General features: G+C 50.1%; 1 protein-coding gene across 4 annotated transcripts; it reads right to left on the bottom strand.

Annotated features, from left to right (window-relative positions):
* Nucleotides 1-4061: 4061 nt before the first annotated feature.
* LOC119158949 (keratin, type I cytoskeletal 14) lies at nucleotides 4062-19036 on the bottom strand. Of its 4 annotated transcripts, XM_037411437.1 has the most exons (10): nucleotides 18611-19034; nucleotides 18506-18541; nucleotides 8685-8989; nucleotides 6768-6850; nucleotides 6306-6462; nucleotides 5875-6036; nucleotides 5656-5781; nucleotides 5297-5517; nucleotides 4883-4932; nucleotides 4062-4366 (listed from the first exon to the last, which is right to left on the bottom strand). In XM_037411437.1, the coding sequence occupies exons 1-10, from the start codon at nucleotides 18816-18818 to the stop codon at nucleotides 4269-4271; spliced, it is 1446 nt and encodes a 481-aa protein (XP_037267334.1). In that variant the 5' UTR covers nucleotides 18819-19034; the 3' UTR covers nucleotides 4062-4268. The 4 variants fall into 4 exon arrangements, with proteins under 4 accessions (XP_037267334.1, XP_037267333.1, XP_037267331.1 ...); XM_037411436.1 differs by having other exon boundaries at nucleotides 8685-8929; nucleotides 18506-19033; XM_037411434.1 differs by lacking the exons at nucleotides 18506-18541; nucleotides 18611-19034 and having other exon boundaries at nucleotides 8685-9338.
* Nucleotides 19037-19299: the final 263 nt, after the last annotated feature.

The raw sequence follows: 19299 nt of genomic DNA, 5'->3' as shown, positions 1-19299 counted from the left end.
GTAAAGAAGAACAGTAATTTCACTCTTGATTTTACTGAATTTGTGTGTTCTTCATGGTAGACGTTTTCCTTTCCAAAATCTGCAGTTTTTATTAAAACCACCTCTTGCTTTTACACCAGAGCATACGTCCAAACCTGCCAGCAGTTACAGTCCTCATTTTATTAAAAGACATTTTCATTTTTTTATGAGGAGATCTGTTAATCGCAGTATCTACATGCATAATGGAAGGCTCTTTCCAGAATTAACTTTTATTGACTTCCAGACTGGAGTCTACAGACGGAAATTTGCTCACCACAGCCTTGTAACCAGCCACGGGCAATGCCTCTGATGAGCTGTCCTCGGCTGACTTGGGAGCCCCTCGCAGGCAACGTTGTGCCCCAGGGGAGTAAGAGGAGGAGAGAAGTGATGGCTGATGAGGATTTCCCGGCAAGCATTTCAGGAACAGCAGCGCAGGCCTGATGAGGAAAAATTACTACTCCAAATAACAAATGAGCAGAAGAGCCTCCCCTAGGCAAAGGTGCCATTCCCATTTAATAAGCTTTGTGAAAAGTAGAAAGAAAGGAGTTATACTTCAGCTTTACATTTGCGTCTTGTACTGTGCTTTATAAAGGAGAGCAGGATGGTGGTAGAGGATGGGCACTGGGACTTATTCCCAAAGGTTGTTCTACTGCACAAAATTATCAGATTCCAAAGGGCGATGGAAATGAGAAAGATTAGATTTCCCCGGAGGAAGTTCTTTGGTAGTCTGGGGATAGTTTAAAGCTTAAGACTGTTTCTTAGGCTAATGCATATGAAGTACAGAAAGTATAATGTGCCCCCAAGAAGGAGATCCAGCATTTCGTGTTATTACAAACATTTCTGAGTCACTAGCTGGTTTTATGTCCAAGAGAACTTCCCTGGAGACTTGGTGACTCAAACATGACACTGAACCCTGCATCCCTGCCGGTGCCCCAGCTGTGTCCACCACCCTGTGTGACTGCCAGCCCCAGCTCAGCTGTGGGCTTGAAGCAACCATGGCGAGTGCCAGGGTAGGATCCAGGCAGTGCCTGGCATCCGAAACACACCAGCCTGGGCTTCTGCATGTCCCTGCAGGGCTGCCCTGGGCTTGGGGAGAGCCTCATCAGGAGGCTCTGACACAGAGTGAGAACCCCAAGCAGCCCTAGCTCCTCTCTGCGCACTGTTGGCTAAATGTCAGTGTTTCACCTATGGAAAATTCTTTGTTTGCTATTTACAAAGTATTTGCTTATCTAGCTATTGATGTAATCGTCATTCCACTTCTTCTCTGCATGTTATTGGCTGGACAGAAACTGATTTCCATCTCACTGATGACACCAGGCGCTCCAGGGTTCTGATCCCAGCTTTGCAAATCACTCTAGGCAAATCGTTCAGCTTCCCCAGGTCTCAATGTCATGCTTTGTAGGATGGAAACAATAATAACGGTAATCCAACTTTCTCAAGGGCATTGTAAAAACAACTGTCCGATGCGAACGTGGAATTTAAAGATAGGAAATATGGTACTTATTTGAAGTACTATTCATTGTAAGCATTCTTGCTATTATATATTGTTTGACACTGGCACATGCTACATATTTCTCTCTGCATCTCAGCTGATGAAATATCATTGAAGGACGTTCTTGGTTTTCCTTTTTTGTTCGGTTGTCCATTCAAGTTTCACCATCATTCACTGAGAACTTGCTTCTATAACTCCTTGCTGAATCCTAACAAGGCTTTTCTTGTTCTGCTTGCATCTTGCAGAAAGTTTAAATAATGTTCTCCAAAAACAGTGTTTGTCCACCTCTTGGATGTGATAATTTGTCTGTGTTTCACAGATAAAAACAGTGTGTAGCAAAGAGTAGTAATAAAAAATAAATTGCCTAATAGTTATGTGGTATTTTCCTTCTTCAGAGTATTGTAACGTAGCACAGCGATTATCTATGCTTGGACTTCTGTCTTGGTTGTGATAATAGGGTTATGCAGAGCTCTGCACAGAATATAAGCCTTTTTTACTGATGCAAATGTATGTTGGTGAATAAGGAAAACTCCTGGTAAGATCCTCCCAGTGGAACTGACTCAACTAATTACAAATGTGGGCTCTCCATCAGCTCTCCCAGCTATTCTCCCAGCTATTCTCAGGTACTCATTTCAAGCTGTTCCTGCTGAAAGATGTAAATGGCTTAGTGCTGGGTGACAGATATCAAAGATAACTAAATATGCTGCTAAATATGCTCTCCCTCGTGTCCTTTTGGCTGCAGAAGTGGCCATGCCTTACTGTGCTGCCAGCAGAGCCAGATACTCTCAGACTCTTTCAGCCTCCTACTTATTATATTTATCCCATAATGTTTGTGATTTTCAGAAAGCCTTTCTGTATTCATACACCTGGGGCATCCTCCAGGTGGCTCAAGAGTTAAAAAGCTGCCATTTATAATTGAAGTATAACAACGCTCTTCTGATCGGGGGGAGAAGTACATTTGTAGTTTAATCAGAATTTCCAGCCTGCACCCTTGCTTGTTGCCATAAAGTCTAAGACAGCTTGATACTAAAGGGCATTTTTGCTTGATCTAGTTTTTATTTTTGCGGTGGCCCTAGCTCTCTTGGCTTGGAAGACTTCCTATTTCTGAAAAAAAGGTCTGTTATTCCAGCAAAGAGATAAGCGTGACACAGTCAATGAACTCGGCACTCTGGTCTGTGTTTCATTTCCTACCCTTTTCTGTAATTGCTAAACAATAATACAGAATGATAACATCTCTTCACACTCCCTTTTCTGGAAAGACCTGGCAGGTTCCCCACTTCTTCGATCACCTTTGCTTGTGTTGTCATGCCCAGCATGATATCATCCACTCTTTTCAAGAGCCTGTTCAGGCCAGGGAGCATGCTTTTGTAATTGTTCAGCAAGGACCATGGTGCCCTGTGGAGGCTGAGGGAGCGTGAATCATCAATAATAATCCAAGGCACAAGCATGCTTAACTTGAACCACAGTCGCACCTTGTACATCATTATAAGCAAAGGGAAGCTGATTTACTGCAAACTATTACCTTTTCCTTCTGTCTAAGGCCCACATCTGTATTCCTCATGTGGAACATGAGGCCACGGTCCAAGACTGGACACAGCTCCCAAAACTGGCTGTGTTTTCCTGTACTGGCTGGAAAGCATGAAGTTGGACCTAAGTGGTTTCATCAGGCTTTTGGGTCTAAAATGATTTCCTCTCCTGCCTAGCCCCCAGGACATATTTGGTAGATCTGCAGCCTGCAGAGCATCCTTTGGTTCCTCTGTCACTCTGTGGAAAGTGACTGGGCAAAGGCAAACTCGGTTCCTGGCTGCCAGTGCCCAAGCTGCTTCACCTAATCCTGAATGGCAGCTTGCCTGCAGACGTTGTTGACATACGATAAGTAGCGCGTGTGTTTCAAGAAGGATTTTAGCAGTGATCTACTAGATGCTATAGTGATAAAAAATTATTGCTACTCATCCCTCTTGTGGATTAAGCAATGGTTACTTTAGCACCTGTTAAGTGCAGCCCTCAGGCAGCATGAAAAGACCTGCATGAAGTTTTCATACAATGCGCCTAATAGTGTGATTTAAAGACAGTCAAGTAAGACAGAAGGCTTGTATATGTAAGATTTGTCAACGAGTCTGATGTTGTGCTCGTGTCTCAGAATGGTACACATGGCAGTAGTAGTCTTGCTGTAGTCAGTTATGTTCAACTTACAGGAGAAAGTGATTTTTTGGGATACCAGGAATTAGAGAACTGGGTTTTATTCTCTTGGCTTTATCAGTCGTGTGGTGTGGTACGTTGACCTCAAACATCATCCTTCCATTATTGCCTTCGTTTTGCAATAAACTTATCTGGTTTATGTCTCGGTCAGTCCCATGTATTTACAAGCAATGAGTTCAGTAGAAAAAGCTGTCTCAAATTATTTTTGCTCCAGGTGGAAACCATATCCCTCCATTCCCCTTCTCTCACTGGCTGCTTCTTGTGGTTTCTTAGGACTTTCCCGGGCACAAACACACAACCCTGAGGCTTTGAGGGATCATGTATCAGTGACAGACAAGTCTGTAATTGCATGAACGAGGGAAAAAAGCTTTATTAAATGTGTACAGAGTGCATGATGGCACCCGTGTGGAATCATGGTAGTACAGGAAGGAGGAGCAGACGAATGAAGTGGACTGCTTTCTGTGACACAACCCCATCACATACGGCCTCAGGCAGGGTTTGGTTCAGCTCGCCACTCTCTTGAGCCTGGGGTCAAGGGTCCACAGAGGTGCTTGCCCTTCTAGCGAGTGGTAAGCGCAACCTGCTCCCGGGAGGAGACCACCTTCCCGTCCTGCACCTCCTCAACGATTGTGCGAACCTGACGGGAAGATGTCATCACTACAAAAGGAGAGCAGAGGACAATTATTCAGGGGCAGGAAGGAAAGAAATTTCTTAACCACAATATCAGATATTGCATGTTTTTCTGGAAGATGTCACAAATTCCACAAGATACTGGAAAATGCTGTTTTAAACAACGCAACGTTGGCTAGAAGAGGGAAGAGCCAGGCTGATGGGAAAGCTCAAGAAGGCAAAAGGCACACTCCTTAAATGTGTGATGTCGCCTGATTTTCATGGTCTGTGTAAAGCCAGAACACCACCTGCTCAATCACAAGGCCCGTTTAGGGCAAATCATTCTTGTGATAAAGGAGTGCAAGGTATTTCCCACAGCTTTTCCCTGTGGTTAGCAGTTGTAAGACGCACACAAGCGCCCTTGACTGCTGCCACTCTGATCCAGCCAGCGAGGCGGCACGGCACGCCTGAGGAGTGATTTTCACTCCATCGGTCTGGCAGCTGCTTTAAAAGCAGGTCGCAAAGCTGTTTGTTATAAATATGTGCAGCAAGATAGGTTCTTACCATCTCTGCCAGAGTGTGAGGACATAGCGGAGGAGTACTGGGAAGAGATGCTACAAGAGAAGAAGAAAAACAAAGAGAAGTTAGGAGCAAACTCATTTTTTCTTGTTGTTACACAGACTCTGTATTCAGGCAGGAGGAAAACACAAAAGGCTAAAGTTGCTAAAGTTCCTGCTCACTCCACTCGGCATCTCATGCAGGGCAGAGGGACCACTGCCCCTTCCAGCAGGGAAAGGTGCCCGTTACAGCATCTCGCTGCAGACAGAAACCAGGGACAGAGCCACTGGGCATCCGTGGCTGGTATCAATGTTAAGAAGAACCCTGAAAGCTGCAATTTGAGTTCCCAGACAGCACATTTTGTATCTATTGACCTATCTCCTCCCAACACGCTCTCCCAGTCAAAGCCCCTCTACGTACTGGGCATCTTCACCCTCCAGGAGCCGGCGGTACGTGGCGATCTCCTGCTCCAGGCGGCATTTGACGTCCAGGAGGACCCTGTACTCGTGGTTCTGGCGCTCCATGTCGCACCGCAGCTCGGCCAGCTGCTCCTCCACGCTGGTGATCAGCCCCTGCAGCTGGGCCAGCTGGGTGCCGTAGCGGGCTTCTGTGTCGGCCAAGGTGCCCTCCAACGCCGCTTTCTGCGTGCAGAGGAGAGGGACGGGTTCAGCGGGGGACGGAGGGCGGTGGGGGTGGAGGTGGAGCCCCCACGCGCCCCCTGGCCCGTGCTCCTGCGTGCCCCCCACCCCCCACCCCCGCAGGGAGCCGGCCCCTCGTACCGTGCTGAGCTGGCTCTGCAGGTCGATCTCCAGGCTCTGGATGGTGCGTCGCAGCTCGGTGATCTCCGTCTTGCCGCTCTGGAGCTGCTCGGTGTTGATGGCCACCTCCCGGTTCAGCTCTTCCGTCTGCAACAAGGCAGCAGCGCGCCGTTAGAGCACCGGTGAGCAGGCACGGCCTGGGGTCCCGCGCCCCTCGCTGCTCCGCCGGAGCCAGCTCACCTTGCTGAAGAACCACTGCTCGGCGTCCCTGCGGTTCTTGTCCGCCAGGCTCTCGTACTGCTCCCTCATCTCAGCCAGGATCTTGGTGAGGTCGATGCCAGGAGCAGCATCCATCTCCACGCTGATCTCTCCACCCACCTGCCCACGCAGGGCATTCATCTCCTGGCACAAAAGAAACACATGATACATGTCAGAGTGAAATCAGTATATTCCCATCGTGGCCAATTTCTTATTTGCACCCAGCACACGAACCCCACAGCCCTCCTCCTGGAGGTCCTGTCTCAAAGGGTTGTTTCCCTTCCCCTTTCCCACTCAAGGGTCTCCCAACAGCCCTAATTGTGGAGATGCTCCTGCACATTTGATCTGACCCCTTGCCATTGTGCACAAGGTACATTCTGCAGGTCGCAGTTTGAGCCTGGCTCTGTGCTCACCTCCTCATGGTTCTTCTTGAGGTAGGCCAGCTCCTCCTTCAGGTTCTCGATCTGCATCTCCAGGTCAGCTCTGGCCAGGGTCAGCTCATCCAGGACCCTGCGCAGGCCGTTGATGTCGGCCTCCACGCTCAGGCGCAGAGCCTGCTCCGTCTCAAACCTGGGGACACAGACACACAGTTGCACTGTGGAGCCCAGCCGATACAGGCTTTTTCTTGTTTCCTACCCCGACTTGGTGCACTTCTGCCAAGCATCTTTTATTAAATGTGCATGCACAGCTCTCCACTGTGCAGGAATGTCAAGACAACGCTGTGTCCCTGCAGAGGTGTCCGCTTCCCAAATGTCACATTTCTAGTGAGCAGTGACCTGGTGGAGCAACCTCAGTTGCAGAAACCGAAGAAAAGCCTTAAACAGACGGGGTTTTCCATCCCTTCTCATAAGAGTTCTTAAAGGCATTGGACTTACTTGGTTCTAAAGTCATCAGCTGCCAGCCGGGCGTTGTCAATCTGTAGGACGATGTTGGCATTTTCAACAGTTGCAGCAAGAATCTGGAGGGGGATAAAAGAAAGGGAGAGAGTGAAAAAGTAGTTCTGAAAAACAGCATGCTGCTGCCCGAGTTCCCGTTCGGAAGGACTTGGAGCAGCACTGAACCTCCTGCCGGTTGGGCTGGAACTTCCATATGGACTCTGCAAGGGAGAGGCAGGATGCCGGTGCTCAGTCTTGCCAGCACCGATTCAGCCTTGCGAAGGCACTGGCATGCCACGTGCCACAGCCTGGTGCCCTTGCCAGGGTGGCATCTCCTGGTGCTGACACCACGCTCAGAGTCCTGGCAGCACTCTGGCAGCGTCTGGCAATGCTGAACAGCCCAGCCGAGAGGGAAAAAAAAAAAATAAATGAGTTGCGGAAGGAGTGCCTGTGCCTGAATTGTTTTGCTTTCGTAATTACACCTGAGGTGCAAATATTTGTTCTAGGATTTTGAAAATTATTGGCCATTTAATGAGCAGTAATTTCTGTAGCCACAAGCTAATGAAAAGCTCTCACTGAGTTCTGGTGCTTCAGGGGATATCCGAGCAATAATCCAGGGATATTGATGTGGTAACTTCCCAGCTGCGGTGGGGTGCGGGAGGGGAGGGAAGGGTCTGCATCCCTCTGGATCCTGAGCAGAGGGTTTCTGTGAGACCCAGCACTTCATTGCTCACATCTGGAGGCAGTCTCTGTCTCCACATGTTTCTGTGCTCCAGATCAGAGCACACCTGACAAGCTGGAATTTGAAGAGAAGCTTTGTGCATCAAAGCAAGAGCCCTTCACCCCAAGGTGAAGCCCGGGAGGGTTAAAGAACTGAAAAATTCTAAGTATTTCCTAAAAAAATCTGGGATTTCCCCCAGGGGCTGATCCCTGAGCCTGTCAACGGCTGCTGCCTCATTTCCCTGGCATTTGCTCTCACAGACCAGGTATTATTTCTCACCTGCCCACACCTCCATCCCCTCCAGTGGAACCTGAGCTTACTAAGGATGTTGTCACCTCGTGTAGGAGTGGTGAAGGACCAGGCAATCAGCTCGTGATGAGTAATGCGGGCAGAGGGAGGACAGCGATGACAGGGTAGGAAGGGAAGGACAGATTCTAGCGCTTTTTTTCAAGGACTTTTGCCTAAAATCAGCCAGGGAGCTGCCAAGAATAAAGAAACAAGCTTGGCCATGATTTCATCTACTGCATTTTAGAGCAGGGCATGCACTTCACTTCAGCACCTCTGAAGCCACCTACTACAGCCCAGTATGTTCTGACTCCCTAGGTTTCACACATGCCTGTGTTTGCACCTCCCAAAGAACAACCATCCCACAGGGCATTTTCTTTCCTTTTTAACCCCTACCTTGAGCGTCTTATTGGGCTAGAAAAGATCTGATCTGTAGGATATTTATGAAAACGACTTAACATCTCCATTTACATATCATCCAGTAGTGAGCAGTGACAAAGAAATCGCGTGTCCCTGCCTGCAGAGAACTTAACCAGGAGTCTGGCTCACGCTTGGGGCATAAGGAGCATGGAGGAAGGGCAGGAGATGACTGGCGTGGCAGCGCACACCCTGTAGCATCAGATAACCTGACCTGACGCCTGATAGCCTCTGGCTCCCGCTTTCCTGCCCTGTCTTTCTCCCTACACTGCAACAGCCAATAGAAAACCCATCTCTGTGCCTTGTGGAGGGCATGCTCAAGTAACTGCTGCTCTTATATTATAAGTATTGCTTCCAAGCATGTTGCTTCTGTTTTCCCATCTCAGACCTATTAATTGTCATTCGTTAATACTCTTCCTTTCAGCTTTTAGGAACAGGGTTGTCTTTCTAAAACTGACTTTAACGAAGATGTCTTGGTAATCACAGCATCCTACCTTGTTCCTGAGCTCCTCGATAGTCCTGTAGTAGGGGCTGTAGTCACGGTCTGGACCAGGTCCCTGCTTCTTGTACCATTCCCTGATCTTGACCTCCAGGTCGGTGTTGGCCTCCTCCAGGGCACGCACTTTGTCCAGGTAGGCAGCCAGGCGGTCGTTGAGGTTCTGCATCGTCTCCTTTTCGCCAGCCGGCAGGATGCCATCGCCGCCTCCAAAGCCTCCCCCAAAGCCCCCCCCGAAGCCGGCTCCAAAGCCAGCCCCAAAGCCAGCCCCGTAGCTACCCCCAAAGCCACTGCCGAGGCCCCCTCCTACGCTGCTGCAGTAGCTGCCCCCATAGCCGCTGCCGAGCCCCGAGACGATGCGGGAAGAGACAGAGTAGCTGCTGGAGCCTCCGTGGACGCTGGGGGCTCTGTAGCCCCCTCCCCCAACTCGCACGGAGGAAAGCCTGCTGGAGCCCCCAGCCAGGCCACCGAACCCCTTGAGGGAGGTGGAGGAGGAGTACTGCCTGACAGTGGTGCTCATGGCGAAGGCTGGCGGGGGCTGGAGGCTGGAGAGAGGCACGCGGCTCGGCAGCGCAGGCAGCGAGTGCTCGCTTCCCCCTGGCTTGGAGCCCTTTATAGCCCGGGCAGGAGGCGTTGCCGGCGCTCTTTTTTTTCTGTTGCATTCCCGATGATTTTCATCACTCCTAAAATCTGAGCCAACTTCCAGAATCGTCATTTTTGCCTTTGTTCTAGTCATGCTTTTTTGTCGTATTCCACCAGAAACTTTTTATCTGACAAAGGGCGTCTTTATGCTTCTTCCGTTTCCAAGTAAATAGTCAGGTGTGATTCAAAGTAGGAGGCTCCTCGCTCAGGGCTACATTTTAATACTGCTTTGTACTGTTAGCTCTGAAACAGAGCGGTTCAGGCAGCGTTTCAGTGGAGCATGTCAGCATCTCTTTTACTGTGTTTTCTTGTCCCAGCTCTGCGGTCTCCTGTCTCTCTTTAGGTTGCACACACAGCACACCTGCAGGGACAACAGCCGTGTCATGAAGCCCTGAAAGTACATCTGCAGTCCCGTGAGTACAATGATGCTAGAAGGAACTTGGCTACCAGTCCTGGAAATACGAGTCTGCTCTTTTATCTGCAGGGAGAGGGATGTTCTGTAATGAAAAAGCAATGACAAGGGAGCTCATGCTTCAGGGCTCATACAGTTCTTCACTTCAGAGACCACCCAAGAGTGAAGGAATATGAAAAGGCAATAAGGAGTGGATATTTTGTGTTGATTTTTGTGAACAAGAGCCTAGCAAACCGTTCAGAAAGGGCAGGGTATGGCTACTAGCTGGCGTAACTTAAAAATTATGAGATGCTCCAGGAAAAAATGTGGACTGGCATAAAGTAGGTGAAGGATATAAGAAGAAAAGCTCCTGCTTTCCAAGCACTGTGAACAAGAGTTCAAAGCTGATAGTAACATAATTTAGCAGCTAATGCTGCTGATGTTTTCTGTGATGAACATCTCAATCAGTTCTGACCAGGGAAGATAAGTTCAATGTGAATTTGAGGTTTACAGCTCCCATGTAGACAGAGCTTCAGGAGAGATGCTGGTTGCTTCTGAAGAGCAAAAAGCCTCAAAAAACAAGCGCACCAGGCATGGTCAAGCTCTGCTGTCTGTTCTCTGTGCTGACCTACGTCATGGGCAGAAACCACAAATCTGAGTGTCACCAGCTAATAATGCAGGGTGTGGAGGAGAAGATAGTTCTCATGTGTGTACATGGTGAATTGTTTGACTTCACAGACAGGCCCCAACAACCCCTTCCCAACAGCCAAGTTCTTCCTTAGATCATTTGCCAAAGGAGGGGGGAAAGAGTATGGAAATAAGCAACAAAGGTACATTTCTGAGCAGCTTTAGAGGGCATGACTCCCTTCCCTCTATCTGAAAAAAGCTGGAAACAATACAGGAGTGGGATGTGTCCTTGCAAGATCAGGAGTTGGCTGCTATGGAGAAGCACAGCTACCCGTGTTCCCATTTGCCACTGGTTAACGGAGACAAGTCTGTATGACTTGGAGAACTGGAGAAAGTGGAATCTCCACCATGTCTGCTCTGGCCAGAGGATGGGTTCAGTCTGTTGGCGGCAGCATCTTCGTGTCGCGTGAGTGCCAGGAGACGCAGCACGGAGCCAGCGGACGCCCACTTTCTGCTCGTCCTCCCCAGGTGCAGCTGGCAAAGGCGCAGCAGCGTGGGGGCGGCTGGGACGTGGAGCTCCAAGGAATGTGCTTTCTCCCCATCTTCATTTCCTTGCCTTCTCTCGGGTGATACGAAAGGGCAAAAGTCATGGATTGTCCTCACTGGGTGCAGTGGTGGCAAGGAGAAAGGGGAACTTCGGTGACAAAAACAGTACAGAGCCCCCGTGCAAGTCCAAGCCCTCAGGCTTGACGTGAGCAAGGCTCTTCAGGCTGGCCAGCCAGCAGGAGCGACCAGCTTCCCCCAGACCGGCTGTAGGATGAATAACTGTCACCACATTACGAGGTTAATAGGGTATTCTTTCTTTACATGAAATCAGTCTTTCATCTTTCGTTTCCTATTTAACTGCAGTGTCATAAAAATACACATTGCTCAAAATATCTACGATATTCTGATGATACCACAAGGCAGCAATTAAAATCATGAAGTGTTAATTAAGACTTAAAACAACATTAAAAATTCTAAGGCGTTATTTACATGACCTGCAATTGAACACAACCACAAATGACTGCATATTGTTTGTATCACACTCTCTTTCAAATAAAAAGCTGACTATTAAATCAGATTCTGCCTCTGTTTCATGAGTGCAAGCACACTATGAGCCTGGGTTTTATACATTCCAAAATCAGAATGCCTGGTCTATGGCATAACAGTAATTTCATGGTAGCACACTGGTGTCTAAACATGCAATTCTGTCTTCAGGAGGAAAAAGGCGGCGAAGCTCTGGCTCCAAACGTACATACCAGCAGAGCCGGTAGATGAAACTACCTGGACAAGAACACTTCTCTGTTTATTTTAGCATTCTTATAAAGTTTGCCCTACTATCAAATTATTACAGGAAAGTTTCCTAAAATGAGCTGAAAAGCCACATCTTAATGTCTCTTTCTAAAGTGGTCTTTTATGTCAGATTAACTCAGCGTAGCCTGAGAAGTCAAAGCATCTTTCTGGAATAAAATACCACCTTCTGAAACCTGCCTCGAGCTGCCGCTGCCTGTCTGCATAAGCCACCACCTGCAGCTCCCCCCTCAATGGGTTTCTTAAGGTCACGACTAATTATTAATGCTTAAGGCAGGAAAGTATCAACACCTGTTTTCCACACCTCCCTCACAATTTGCAGTAGCAGGAGTAATTAAAACAGGGGGGTTTGTTAGCAAAGTATTACTTGTTTCTATAGCAACAAGGGTGTGCTCCGTTTTCCAGGAGAAAAATATAAATCCAGGATGAATACAGCATCCCCATGCTGGGTGTCACAAGGGTGGCAGCTGCAGGGACACAACGATCGCGAGGAGCTGCCAGAGGTGTTGACAGTCCCTGCACCACCCCTGGCGAGGACAGTGGATCCCTAAGAGGTGACCTGGGAAGCTCTTTCACTGCAGGCTGTGTCTGTCCTTACCCTTCTGAGGCATCTGGGCTTGGGCTGCTCAGCGCCTGGCCCTGTCCAGTCCCGGGGCACGGAGCATCCTGGGGGAGAAGCCCCGTGCTGTGCCGGGCTCCCTTGGCCAAGGATGCAGGAGCGCAGCAGTCAGGCCGCAGAGATGCTGTGGCTGGAAGCACCTGGGGTCAGGAATTGTGCCCTGTTGTTTACTCGTGGCCTGTCCACGATGCGCCACGAGGACGTGCAGCAGCAGAGTGGTGGGAGCCGTTCTCCTGACCACAGTGCTCCTTTACTGGGTTGTGTTTACGTGTCCTTTGGTGGAATCGCAGTGGAAATGAGATCACTGCTCGTCAGCGGTAAGATTCAAAACCAAAGCTGTGCCTGCTGCAAGTCAGTGGGTGCTGGGAGTGCTTTCAGCTGGCTCGCTCAGGGTGCTGTGCAGGGTGCACAGCACAGCTGGTCCCTGGCACGGGTCATGGGGGGCTGCCCTGCGTGGCCAGGGGGATGTGGTCCCAGCTGACACTGGGCAGAGCTGATGGCTGCAGCATGGGGTGCCGCTAGACCGTGCATCCCTGCTGCCTCGGCTTGCAGTGCAGATGATGCACTGCAGGGATCCTGTCAACATTTTGAATAAAACCACGAATTCTCTCTTATCTCCCCATAAAATCCAGGCATATTTTCCGGAAAGGCATCTTAAAACTGTGTGGCCAGCTCTATTCTTACACATATTCAGTAGCGTTTCTCTAAATCATCCCATTGATTTGGAAGTTGGATTTATGAGGTAATAAATGTGGCAGAATCCAGCCAAGAATGTGTCTAAACTGGCTTTCCAGGAACGGCTGGGCCAGCTGACGGCAACATGAATTGCTGCATCAGGAACAGCCACTAACAGCCAGGGAGTGCCACAAGTAACTCCCAGAAGTGTTTTAAATTTTGTGCTTGTATAGACCATACCCACCGCTTGTTTTCTTCACCCTTTAGCAGTGCCTTTGGAAGAAAGGATTAAACTAAGCTGAGTTTGTATTTCTGCAGAGGCATCAGCCAATGCATCCCTGCCACATCTACAGCTTAATTTCGTTGTACCTCAAAGCTTGTTATCTGGGCTGCACAGCAGCTGTCGAGGCAGAGCTGGGGAGGGAACCGTTTGCAGGGTCCTGGCTACATGACTTGGGTTTTGTTCACTTTCTTGCTTGTACTTACCGAGTTGAAAGCTTCAGCTCTGCTGTTGCTGCACATTGCAGCTGGGGAAGCAGCATTTTGCCCCAACCTGAAAGTCACCGTGCCAAATCTGAGGTGAAATACAAAGACTCACAAGTTTTGCCTCCCACGACCCATGTAATCAGTTCCCTTTAGACCTCCACCCACATCAGCTTCTTCACGGAGGCAGCCAGGTCACAGGTATTACGGAATTGTCATTGTCCTGGCCTCAACACCTGGGTACCAAAGATGGAGAATATTACTCCTTCCTGAGAGCAGCTTTGTCCTACAGCTCCAGCAGTGGGACAGCCCAGCTCATCAGAGCAACAAGACCAGACCCTGGTTTTCATAAGTGCGAAGAAAAGCTTTATTTGATTTCTGAGCATGGAACAATGCTTGGATAAAGGGTGAGGGAAGCCAGGGTGTGACAAAAAGAGAAGGTGCTTTTTTGTGATCTGCATAGCCAGAGCACATAAGCTGGAATCTTCTTCTGCTTTGCTATGTGAGGTTTGCAGCAAACCACACAGCCGCCTCAGTGGGCAGCCTGGGTGATCTGCTCGCGGGAGGAGATCACCTTCCCATCCTGGACTTCCTCAAAGATCGTGCGGATTTGACGGGTAGTTATAGGTGCTACAATGGAGAAAGAAGGAACTGTTATTTGCAGGGAAGCAAGGGGAAAGTATGTAAAGATTTTCATGGGTAAATCTATTATGACCAAAAACCGCCTGAGAAACCAAATATAACCACCACATTCCTACCACTAAATACTTTATTATATAGTTTCACTCTGCACAAATAATACTTCTGAAAGACGTTTTGGTATATCATGAGCAGTTTCTGTCAATTCACATTTTGAAAGTATAATATGACAGTAATTTTAGTAAATTAGTAAAGAGTCTGTGCTAAGAAGGTGGCTAAGGATATAACAGAGCTACGTGTGATCAGTGCTTCAGCCAAGACGTGTACTTACCTTCTTTCACAGGCTGCGAGATGTAGAGGGAAGACATGCTACAGGAGGAGAAAGGACAAAAAATGGTCAGAAATGGAAAAAATGTGAGTTGTCTCTAAGACAAAATAATTATTTAAACCCCGTCTTTCCTTCTCACACCAGTACAGGATTAAAATGCCTTCTGGAAACAGCCTAGTGTAAAAATTGAAAATGGTAAGGATGTGTGTGTGCCACGGGGATTCAGACATAAGGGCAGCCCGCATCCCAGCTGTGATGAGCAGCAGTGATACCTGCTCCCTCCCCAGGACGGGATGGGAAGGGGATCCCAGGGATGCTGCAGTGCTGTCATAACCACTGGGCTGTTCTGGACTAGCAGGACAGAAAAGGGAGACCCTGTTGCATGACATGGGTCGGGAAATGGCTCACAGGACCCTCCAGGGAATGTAGATTGTCCATGTTTTATTTCCTTTGCTTCCACCCGTCTCCTCCCAACACGCTCTCCCAGTCAAAGCCCCTCTACGTACTGGGCATCTTCACCCTCCAGGAGCCGGCGGTACGTGGCGATCTCCTGCTCCAGGCGGCATTTGACGTCCAGGAGGACCCTGTACTCGTGGTTCTGGCGCTCCATGTCGCACCGCAGCTCGGCCAGCTGCTCCTCCACGCTGGTGATCAGCCCCTGCAGCTGGGCCAGCTGGGTGCCGTAGCGGGCTTCTGTGTCGGCCAAGGTGCCCTCCAACGCCGCTTTCTGCGTGCAGAGGAGAGGGACGGGTTCAGCGGGGGACGGAGGGCGGTGGGGGTGGAGGTGGAGCCCCCACGCGCCCCCTGGCCCGTGCTCCTGCGTGCCCCCCACCCCCCACCCCCGCAGGGAGCCGGCCCCTCGTACCGTGCTGAGCTGGCTCTGCAGGTCGATCTCCAGGCTCTGGATGGTGCGTCGCAGCTCGGTGATCTCTGTCTTGCCGCTCTGGAGCTGCTCGGTGTTGATGGCCACCTCCCGGTTCAGCTCTTCCGTCTGCAACAAGGCAGCAGCGCGCCGTTAGAGCACCGGTGAGCAGGCACGGCCTGGGGTCCCGCGCCCCTCGCTGCTCCGCCGGAGCCAGCTCACCTTGCTGAAGAACCACTGCTCGGCGTCCCTGCGGTTCTTGTCCGCCAGGCTCTCGTACTGCTCCCTCATCTCAGCCAGGATCTTGGTGAGGTCGATTCCAGGAGCAGCATCCATCTCCACGCTGATCTCTCCACCCACCTGCCCACGCAGGGCATTCATCTCCTGGAAGGAACAAGAAACACATCTTCATGCAATCCAGCAACCAGCATATAAATATGTTCCTCTCAGCACAGAGTTCTTCAAGGAAAGGTAGCATCCTTCAGCAGGTGTTTCTGGGGCAGATCAACAGGGAGCAAGCCAGGGCCTTTGCCCCACAGTCAGAAAGAAAATAACCCAAATTCTTAAGAAGTCTCCGTTTGAGTTAAACCTTCAGAGAATAAATCAGAGCCTGTAGCTGGCTTCATTTCTCGGGAGACAGACCTCTCAGGCCTGAAGCTGCCAGGATCGTTGATAAATCTCTAACTGCTACAGTGGCCGTTACTGAAATAGCAAGAGGTGAATGAATTTCAGACACACTCTGGAGAGGACGTGCTGCTATCCAGAATGCATCATCCCTATGTCCTTATCAGCACCTCCCATCTTCCCGCCCAGCAATTCAAAACTCAGCACAGCCTTAAGGGTTGGACCAGACCTCATATTTCTGGGCCCAGGCTGGACTTTTCTGAGCCTGGCTCTGTGCTCACCTCCTCATGGTTCTTCTTGAGGTAGGCCAGCTCCTCCTTCAGGTTCTCGATCTGCATCTCCAGGTCAGCTCTGGCCAGGGTCAGCTCATCCAGGACCCTGCGCAGGCCGTTGATGTCGGCCTCCACGCTCAGGCGCAGAGCCTGCTCCGTCTCAAACCTGGGGACACAAGAACAGTCATGAAAGTGGCACGAGAACTTGCCCAGCCAGGGACAGAGCACCTGGGTCAGTTGGTTGCTTCCTCCGTGCTGCTGCTGGCATCATGTTGATACCCCGACGGTGCACGGACAGCTTCCTGACGGTGAGTGCTAGTGAACACAGGGGAACAACTGATGAACAGTGTCCATCTGACTCCACAACATCACCGTGCTCCTGGTATCACTGGGCCTCGTTACTGGGTCTGGGCTTTGCTGGGCTGTACATACACAAGTTAAATGTGCAGCACAAGCACAGGGAAAGTTCTCCGCACAGGAGAGGTCGTACCACAGAGGAACCAGCAATGAGAATAAAATAGTGAAGTTTTTGTATGGAAGCAGAACAATCCCTATGCGCCTACAGGATTTGATAACCATCTGCTTTGGAAACTACACTTTCATTTTGAAGACCTTGTTTCTATGTTGTCTTTTTGTGTTTGGATGGGATTTTCTCCTCCTTTCATCAAAAGTCTCCGCAGACTTTGTTCCATTTTTCCAGGAAATGTGGCTTACTTGTTCCGGAAGTCATCAGCTGTCAGCCTGGCGTTGTCGATCTGCAGGAGGAAGTTAGCGTTGTCGACTGTGGCCACCAGCACCTGGAGGGCAGAGGATAAAGACAAAGCACTGAGTGTCGGGCACTCCTCCTGGCTGACCACAGGATGGAAGCAGAAGGGAGACTGTTGGGACAGGAACAGTTTTGGGGAAGCCTGGGGCTTCCTTAGAAGTGTGTATTGAATCAGACCGAGTGAGACACAGCTGAGACTGACTCTGCGTTACTCTGTGACCTCCCTTTCCAAAAATCCATCAGTATTTCAAAAGGCAGCGTGAAACATGGAAGGTGTGTGAGATCTGATGACACCATTTGTTCCCATGCTTCAGGGCAGGTGCTGATTACGCAAGGGCCAAGGAGGAATCACCTGCTCCCCCACCCACAGCTCCATGCAGCTCTTCTGGTGGGACGGATGGACCAGCAAGGTGTTTGTGCTTGGCATACCTTGTGCCCATATGTTCTGGGGTGGGTTTAATCTGTTGACTGCAGAAATGGAGCAAAATGCAGTGAGCAGGTGCCTACAGCTTCTGATTTTTATATTACAGAACCAGAAGCAAATAATCCATACTGGGAGAAGATTCAAGGCAGAGTTTGGGAAGACATCAGTTATGGGGCCAAAGACAGGGAGGGAAAACGGATTCCCTGCATCATTTGCCAGCACTCCTGCAGCTCCAGATGTACACCACCTGCCTTCATGCTTCCTGGGGGCAACTCGCAAGTAAGAAGTAACAGAGCAGAACAAAGTCAACTCTTGGGTATTTCCTCTGAAATGGGGAGGGTGGGAGTCAAATCAGATACAGGAGAAATCCCCCCAGAGCTGCCTGGGTTGGTGGGTTTGCATCAAGCCTGGCCCTGGGGCAGTGACTGCCAAAAGGAGGTGAAAACCTCACTGTTGGTCAGTTCCATCTTTTTCACTTTAGCATCTAAATCACATCAATACTGAAGAGCTGAAACAAGTTTGCCAATGTTTACAAATGAATTTTTTGAATGTTTACAAATACGACATCAGTGACACACTCTGCACACATTTACAACTTTCCCTGCACATTCATTTCAAACTGCAGAAAAAAATGCATTATCAATGCAGATTTGCCTCCTTCTTCTTCATTTGTTGCCTTATGTCCCTTTACATCTGCTTCTTCCTGCCGTTTGTTCCACCTAGAGGGATGTAATCAAGAGCTAACATTGAGACATCTCGGAATTCCCAGCCTGGCACTCAGCATGTGCATCTGAGACACTTTTTTACGATGCAGTTAGCGCTTACTAATTACAGAGGTAACAGTCAGTGATTCTGCTTCCACTCTGGTAACGAGACGTCCCACTGTGTTAATCACAGCATCCTACCTTGTTCCTGAGCTCCTCGATAGTCCTGTAGTAGGGGCTGTAGTCACGGTCTGGACCAGGTCCCTGCTTCTTGTACCATTCCCTGATCTTGACCTCCAGGTCGGTGTTGGCCTCCTCCAGGGCACGCACTTTGTCCAGGTAGGCAGCCAGGCGGTCGTTGAGGTTCTGCATCGTCTCCTTTTCGCCAGCCGGCAGGATGCCATCGCTGCCTCCAAAGCCTCCCCCAAAGCCCCCCCCGAAGCCGGCTCCAAAGCCAGCCCCAAAGCCAGCCCCGTAGCTACCCCCAAAGCCACTGCCGAGGCCCCCTCCTACGCTGCTGCAGTAGCTGCCCCCATAGCCGCTGCCGAGCCCCGAGACGATGCGGGAAGAGACAGAGTAGCTGCTGGAGCCTCCGTGGACGCTGGGGGCTCTGTAGCCCCCTCCCCCAACTCGCACGGAGGAAAGCCTGCTGGAGCCCCCAGCCAGGCCACCGAACCCCTTGAGGGAGGTGGAGGAGGAGTACTGCCTGACAGTGGTGCTCATGGCGAAGGCTGGCGGGGGCTGGAGGCTGGAGAGAGGCACGCGGCTCGGCAGCGCAGGCAGCGAGTGCTCGCTTCCCCCTGGCTTGGAGCCCTTTATAGCCCGGGCAGGAGGCGTTGCCGGCGCTTTTCGTCACCCTGGACAGCCAGAGCCAAATTCCAGAATCATCATTTTTCTCTCCCCGATTTCACGTCTTTTGTCACATCCCACTGGAAGCACAGCAGTGCACACAGGATCTTCCTTTTCCGCTTCAGTTCCCAGCGCCCGGCATGATTCAGACCGAAGGCTCCTCGCTCGTGGCTATGTTTTAGCATTTCACTGTTGCACCTGAGACGCGGAGGTGCTGGCTCCAGCTCCACCCCACTGCTCCTTCATGAAGTAACGCCAGTGAATCCTCTGTGATATGCCAAGTCGCCCGCAACCACCTTATATCATGAAAAATCTACAAATCTATTTATTTGCTTTTTTAGAGTCTAAAGTCAAC

Source organism: Falco rusticolus, chromosome 18 (genome assembly GCF_015220075.1).
Source record: "Falco rusticolus isolate bFalRus1 chromosome 18, bFalRus1.pri, whole genome shotgun sequence".
Lineage (NCBI taxonomy): Eukaryota > Metazoa > Chordata > Aves > Falconiformes > Falconidae > Falco > Falco rusticolus.
The sequence above is the reverse complement of the archived record's forward strand: the minus strand, read 5'-3'. Positions and strand labels throughout refer to the sequence as shown.